The 7,090-nt window shown below is 43.6% G+C and overlaps 1 protein-coding gene across 1 annotated transcript; it reads right to left on the reverse strand.

The window, feature by feature from the left end:
• Nucleotides 1-5,965: 5,965 nt before the first annotated feature.
• LOC145791583 (uncharacterized) lies at nucleotides 5,966-6,618 on the reverse strand. The gene is made up of 2 exons (XM_082871949.1): nucleotides 6,568-6,618; nucleotides 5,966-6,355 (listed from the first exon to the last, which is right to left on the reverse strand). The coding sequence occupies exons 1-2, from the start codon at nucleotides 6,616-6,618 to the stop codon at nucleotides 5,966-5,968; spliced, it is 441 nt and encodes a 146-aa protein (XP_082728075.1).
• Between the last annotated feature and the right edge of the window lie 472 nt (nucleotides 6,619-7,090).

The following is a 7,090-nucleotide window of genomic DNA, read 5'->3' on the forward strand; positions in this document are numbered from 1 at the left end:
CTAAGCCTTGATTAGTCAATATTGTGGTTATGTGGTTTGGAAATACTTCAGGATCCAATCAGACGTCCTTGATCCTCAGATTACTATCTGAAAAAGGGATGAACACTCCAGTCGAGGGTGTCGGAATTAGCACTCCGACGGTCAAATTAGTATTCTCTCAAGTTTACTCTATGTCAAGTTATTTCGTCTATTCTCACATACCTCTTTTTGGTTGACGCTTCTCTTTTTATACTACATCTGGGCCCAAGGATCGGGCCTGCTCTTAATCTCACACATGGTTGCTTACTCGGTCTTTCAGTTATGTGTTGGTTCCTACTCAGCTCCTTATAGGGCCGATTCGTATATTCGGCTTCATGAGCCCCTGGTCAGGGCTGAATTGTCTTTGGCCTGATGTCGATCAAATTTCTTGGCCTTCCTTAATTAATTTTATTCGGCCTCCACAATTGCCCCCCGAACATCCGACTAACTCCAATTAATCAGCATGTTCAATTTTATGTATGGGAAGTTAAAAATATGGCGTTCGCACTCCTTTTAATACTGAAGCATCAGAATGACCACGGTTTAGAAATCATTATAATTTCCCGCCCCTTCGTACACGTTGTTCATTTAATGTGATATGAAACCGCGCTATCCCTTCGAATATTTTTTGAATATACAAGGCTCTTTGGTTGTCTCATAGCATCTCTCTTTCACTTCACGACTTCTGTGATTTCCATCTGCTCCCTACTGTTCTTCTCTCTCTAACCTGTAAGTTCTTCTCTTCTTTGTATTTCTTCCTCATTCCAGCTCCCATTTTCTTGTTTATTTTTAGTTTAGCGTATTTTCTATTCCGATTCGAATGGTGAAACATTTGAAAGCTCTTCTTTCTGCGGACCGTGTTTTCGCCTTTCGACACCATTTTTTGATTCCAGATGACGTCCATCGGTCACTCGTGGGGGACAACATAGTTGACATGGAAAGAACTGATGCGAGTATGATCATCTTTCCCTTTTTGTCAATCGCTGAGGATGGAATTCGTTTCCCCCTTTACCTATTTTTTAGGGTCATTCTTCGCTATTAGGGTCTACTCCCTTCACAGCCAAACTTAAACTTTTACCAAATCATAATTGGTATAGTAGAATTAAATCGCCGACTTAGGATTAATCTAGGAATCCCTGCTGTTCGGCATTGTTATGCCTTGGCGAAATCTTCTGGTCGGCAGGGATGCTACTTTCTCAAGGCCAAGGACACTGATCACCATTTGGTGACTATGCTTGCCAGCTCTGGTAAGCGTGCTAATGACGTCATGGTCGTTGTCCGAGGCAACTGGGAATTCGGCGAAGGCGAAGATCGCCTAGATCTTGTGCCTAGACAAAAAGGTGAACCAGGTGGCCGTACAGTCCCATTTCTTTGCGCATTTCTTATACGTTTATTCAGCTTAGATTCCATGTACTTATTGTTTCATTTGTGTAGGTAACAATTTGAAGGAAGTACTTATTTCAACCGACGACGTCGTGCTTGAGCAAGTCAAAGCCGCGCTCTAATTCTTTGGCCGTCCAAACCTCTAAAAGCAAGGGCGGGCCGCCCACGTGCTATTGCTATACGAACCAATGTACACTACTTTTTCGACTGCATATCACATTCCGATTCCAAGGGGCGAACAGTAGCTTACGACACTCATTTTTCCAAATTTCAAGAGCTTTAGGGACATTGGTCTTAAAGGTTCGAATTCGAAGCCAAGTGGTGAAGTCAGCAATCAGGTCGCTGAACAGCTGAACCAGTTCAACTTGGAAGGTTCTGAGGGTTATTTAGAGGTGGAAGTTGACACAGCTCTTGATTTGGCTTTTGAGGAAGTCGACTTCAACTTCCCATCCATTTTAGTTGACACATCATTAGAATACGATATTTTCACCGACCTAGGAGACCTTCTTGACACAAATCCTGGAAACATGGCTGGGGAATTGCTTGCATAGATGGCCAGAAGAAAAAATATGAAGAAGATGGTAGACCGAAGGAGGTCTGAAGCCGCCAAATCTGAACCCTCACCACCTGCTCCTGTTGAGGCTGAATCTTCTCCACATGCTCCTGTTAAGGAAACAGAGCAAATTGTTGTGGCTAAATCGGTCATTGAACAATAGGATGACTTGGTGGCCGAACAGAGGGGGGAGAAACGCCATGCCAAGATCGAGTCCGACTCTTTTGAAGACTTAATCGATAAACGGCGATGCATAGAAGAGTCATAAGACTTGGCAGCGCCATTTATTATCCAACCTAGAATAAAGAACGCGCCAGTTTTTGCTAATGCATCACTTTTGAAAGACCCTACCGTGGCCCTAAGCGTGGCCTTATCGATTTCCTTGTCGATGGACAAGGCTGCATTCTGTGTAGAAGCAGACGTGGTGTCGATAGCACCAGCTACTTAGTCAGCGATATTGGTACGTAATTGACACTTAAAATATTTCATTTCTTTTTTTTTATTTTTATGTGGACTAACTTACCCATGTTTTGTTTCAGGCGGTGGTAGAATCGCAGAAATCGGCGGCCATCACTATGACGCCGTCGAGCAAATTGGCTTACTTAAAGACGAGATCAAAATTGAAAAGGGCAAGGCTAAAGAGGCGTTGGCCGAATTGGCGGTGGTGTCTCTTAGAGCCGAATTTGAAGTGAGGAAAGTGGAGGAAGAGCGAGTGAGGGCCAACGTTGAGGAAAAGAATGCCAAATGCTTCGATCTACTTAGGATAGCTGCAGAGGAGAGGGCGAACACGAGTGATGATGCGCTCAAGTTGGCCAAGGAGGCGATTGCGAAGTTAGAGGCCGATTTGGAAGAATCGAAAAAGACAAAAGAGATAGCCGACTCTGAGATTTCCAAGGCGTTCAATGCCGGAGAGAACGCGGCCTTGGAAAAGTATGTGGGGGAAGTACCCAAGTTTGAAAATTGGGGCTTCAAACATGGCTGGCTTAAAGCCCTGGCGGCTACTAATGTGACTTTCGAGCAGCCAATTCGATACAAGCAGCTAGAGGTTGAGCCTTTGGAGTCTAACCTTGAACAATAAGTAGTGTTAATGTAATTTTGCTTTATGTTTGGTATTTTCTGTATGTAGTTTTTGTAGATTTTTGCTTATTTTGTTTAGAAGTCATTTATAGGGAAGTTTTCATATGTAAAATGATGATTGTTTGTACTCAATTTATTAATGAAAATCGCCTTTTTGTCTCTCTTCTGCATATGCTAATTAATAGTTAAGTAGGATAATGCAACGCAATTCGGCAATAAATAATTTAAGTTAATGGCGAGGACAATGTCGCACAATTCGGCGTTAAATTAATGGCCAACCCATGCAACATTTGGCTATAACATGCTCTGCCAAATTAAATATACGGCTGGGTGCTAAGCTCGTCTGTCGAGTACAATCATACGTTTGCCTTTGCCCCAGTTGGATAAGTCATTCTAGAGCCGAATAGAACATACGACTTTCGATATGATAACATAATCTGATGAATAAAATATACAGTTTAATGCTAAACTTGTCTGGCCAAGTGGGGTAATGTATTGCTATTCGGCTATAACATAAGATGCCAAGTATAATGGTATATTTGCCCTTGTCCCATTTGGACATGTCGTTCCAAAGCGGAATAAGATATAGCTTGTGCCAATTTGGACGTCGTTCTAGAGCCGAATAAAACATACGGCTTGCAACGTGTAACATTATCTGCTGAATAACATATGTGGCTCAATGCTAAACTCGTCTGGCCAAGTGGGGTAATATACTGTAATTCGGCTATAACATCAGATGCCAAGTAGAATGGTATATTTGCCCTTGCTCCATTTGGACATGTCGTTCCAAAGCCGAATAAAACATATGGCTTGTGCCAATTTGGACATGTTTCAAACCCTACTAGAGACACGGGGTTAACTACGGGGCGCATCGAAAATGCTGCATCTGTAATTAATGAATGAGGTATCTAGCATTTAAGAGGTCCCAGGCGTTGTGGAACAGATCTAGCACAGACGACGAAAAGGGAAGTCGATTATTTGAGGACGAGTAGAAACTTGAGTATCGACGGTGGTCGTGAATTGGGCCATAGATGTCTCAGAGATTATTCTTCAACAGTAAAGGAGAAGGAAGAAGTTTGGCTGAGCTGGACGCTGAAATGCATCGTGCTGCTGGAGGCAAAGCTCAAAGAATAAGGAACGTGACAACAGAAAGGAGAGAGAGACGTAGGTTGCCCAGACGTCGTGACAACAGAGAGGTGGACTTTTTGGTCTTTATTAGGAACAAACCAATGACCGAAGTAAACTCAATAGTCCATGACCCTGATGTGGCGGTGGAATTCATGTAGCAAATATTTCCGCCAGAGGTGCAGCAGTCGCTCATCGGCCTTGGTGATTATGAAATTTTCAGGAAAGGTATACATGGGTCGATCCAAGGATTATACAGCGCGTATGAAATCGGCATGCGCCTGTATGTAGCAAAAAGAGAGCTCGAGCAAAAGGAGGGGCGCATTCGAGATTTGGAGCGTCGTGCAAAAAAAGCCGAGGATGAGCTAAGAAAGGCCAAGGCGGCTAAGACGCAGTCAGCGTGTGCTGCAAACTCGGTTGTCACGGACAGAGTTAACCAGCACCTGCTGGATCATGCTATGGTCGATAGAGAGACGACAAACATGTTTGCCAAAGAGGCTATAAGGAATCGGGCCTATGAAGAACACTTTTTTTATGGCAAAAAAATCAGCATTGAAAAGACTAAAGAAAAATTGGTAGAAGACGTCTGTCGATGCGAGAACCGCAGCTTCAAGCACGGTTGGGTTAGGGCCTTACGAGCCGCAAGTGTCAATTCTGCATCACCACTATTTCAGAATTACAAGTTTCCCTTCAAAGCTTACGACGCTGAAAAAATCGACGACGAAAAGGATGCCGAGCCGGAAAAGACTTAGATATTAAGAAACATATTATTTGTACTTTTGAATTTGTCCAATGCTATGCATTTGTACCTTCTCAGTGAAATAAATAAATATTTATTACACTGCTTTGTTTAATAGTTGTATCAATTCATGTGATAATTGCATATTTGTAGCCCTATGCGGCTATATTGCCAAACACTCGGCCGTTCGTGGTCATGTAGTAAGGCTGCTCCGAATTCGAAGGTTTATTTGGCCCAAACATGATATCCACAAAGGCGCTCCGAATTCAGAGTCTTTATGTTGGCCAATCATGACATCCACAAAGGTTGCTACGAATTCGGAGGCTTATTCAACCCAAACGTGATACCCACGAAGCGCGCTCCGAATTCGGAGTCTTTGTGTTGGCCAATCGTGACATCCACGAAGGGCGTTCCGAATTCGAAGGCTTATTCGGCCCAAACGTGATATCCATGAAGGGTGTTCTGAATTTGGAGTCTTTGTGTTGGCCAGTCGTGACATCCACGAAGGGCACTCTGAATTCGGAGGCTTATTCCGCCCAAACTTGATATCCACAAAGGGCGCTCCGAATTCGGAGGCTTATTCGGCCCAAACATGATACCTACGATGGGTGCTCCGAATTCGGAGTCTTTGTGTTGGCCAATTGTGACATCCACAAAGGGCACTCCGAATTCGGAGGCTTATTTGGCCCAAATGTGATATCCACAGAGGGCGCTCTAAATTCCGAGTCTTTGTGTTGGCCAATCTTGACATCCACGAAGGGCACTCTGAATTCGAAGGCTTATTCGGCCCAAAACGTGATACCCACGAAGGGCGCTCTGAATTCAGAGTCTTTGTGTTGGCTAATCGTGATATCCACAAAGGGAACTTCGAATTCAGAGGCTTATTTGGCCCAAACGTGATATCCACGAAAGGTGCTCCGAAGTCGGAGGGTTTTTTTTTTTAATTATTATTCTACCTTTGTTAACAAGACGACGATAAAAAAGGGGAATACATTGCGGAATTTGTAGATGAGTACATGTTAGCATATTAGCAAAAATTAGAAACAAACTAGCACGCCATACAAGTTGGCTTAATGATAAAATTTACACAAATGTGTGGAATCCCAGGGTCGTGGTAAACTTCTGCCAGCCATGTCTGAAAGCTGATACACCCTTGTTCTAGCAATTGAATCAATCTGATAAGGGCCGTCCCAATTGGGGCCCAATTTACTGTCTGCCAGATTCTTAGTAGAAGGAAGCACTTTCTTGAGAACCAGTTCTCCAAGTCTATAACGACACAATTGCACGCGCTGGTTATATGACTTGGCGAGCTGCTGCTGATACCGCGCCATAAACGGAAGAACACGATCTCGGCATTCTTCAATCAAAGTCAGATCTAGGGCCAACATCATGTCATTATGACCCATGTCAAAAACCTTAGATTTCAATGTGGGCAGGCCGATTTCAAGAGGGATGATTGCCTGTATCCCAAAGCATAAAGTGAATGGTGTTTCCCTAGTAGATCGCCTTGGAGTAACGCGATAAGCCCACAATACACTCGGCAATTCTTCAACCCACCTACCTTTGGCTTTTTCTAATCGTTTCTTGATGCTGTCCAGGATCACTTTATTGGAGGCCTCAACCTGACCGTTGCTTTGTGGGTATGCCGACGAGGAAAAGCAGGGCCGAATACCATATGTGTTGCATAATTCTTGATAGACACCACAATCAAATTGGGTGCCATTGTCGGAGATAAGTGCTCTCAGTATGCCAAATCGTGTTATGATGTTTTTCCATACAAAATGTTTAACATCAACATCTCAAATATGTGTTAGTGCCTCTGCTTCGACCTACTTTGTGAAATAATCTATCACGACGATCAGGAATCGCTTGTTCCCTAGAGCCCGTGGTAATGGTCCGATGATATCAAGTCCCCATTGAGTGAACGACCAAGGACTAGTAATGGAGTTTAGTTCTTCGGCAGGAAAATGAGTTAAAGGGGAAAACTTTTGGCATTGTTTGCACTTCTTTACATAGTTCTCGGCATCTGTTTGCATGGTCGGCCAATAATACCCCTGTGTTACGGCTCGATGGGCCAATGAGCGTCCTCTAAAGTGGGCGCCACAGCTACCCTCATGTATTTTGGCCAAGAGTTCCTCAACTTTATTTGGGTGAACACATTCTAAGTATGGCCCAAAGAGAGATTTTTTGTAAAG

The sequence above is a fragment of the Camellia sinensis genome, chromosome 5, assembly GCF_055761805.1.
Source record: "Camellia sinensis isolate YWXY chromosome 5, ASM5576180v1, whole genome shotgun sequence".
Taxonomy (NCBI): domain Eukaryota; kingdom Viridiplantae; phylum Streptophyta; class Magnoliopsida; order Ericales; family Theaceae; genus Camellia; species Camellia sinensis.

Excerpts from the sequence above, each read along its gene's own strand:
- LOC145791583 (XM_082871949.1), bottom strand. The coding sequence starts at position 6,618 with ATGGCACCCAATTTGATTGTGGTGTCTATCAAGAATTATGCAACACAT. Across the intron at positions 6,356-6,567 it reads AGAATTATGCAACACATATG|GCAATCATCCCTCTTGAAAT; the intron begins GTATTCGGCCCT and ends TTTGGGATACAG.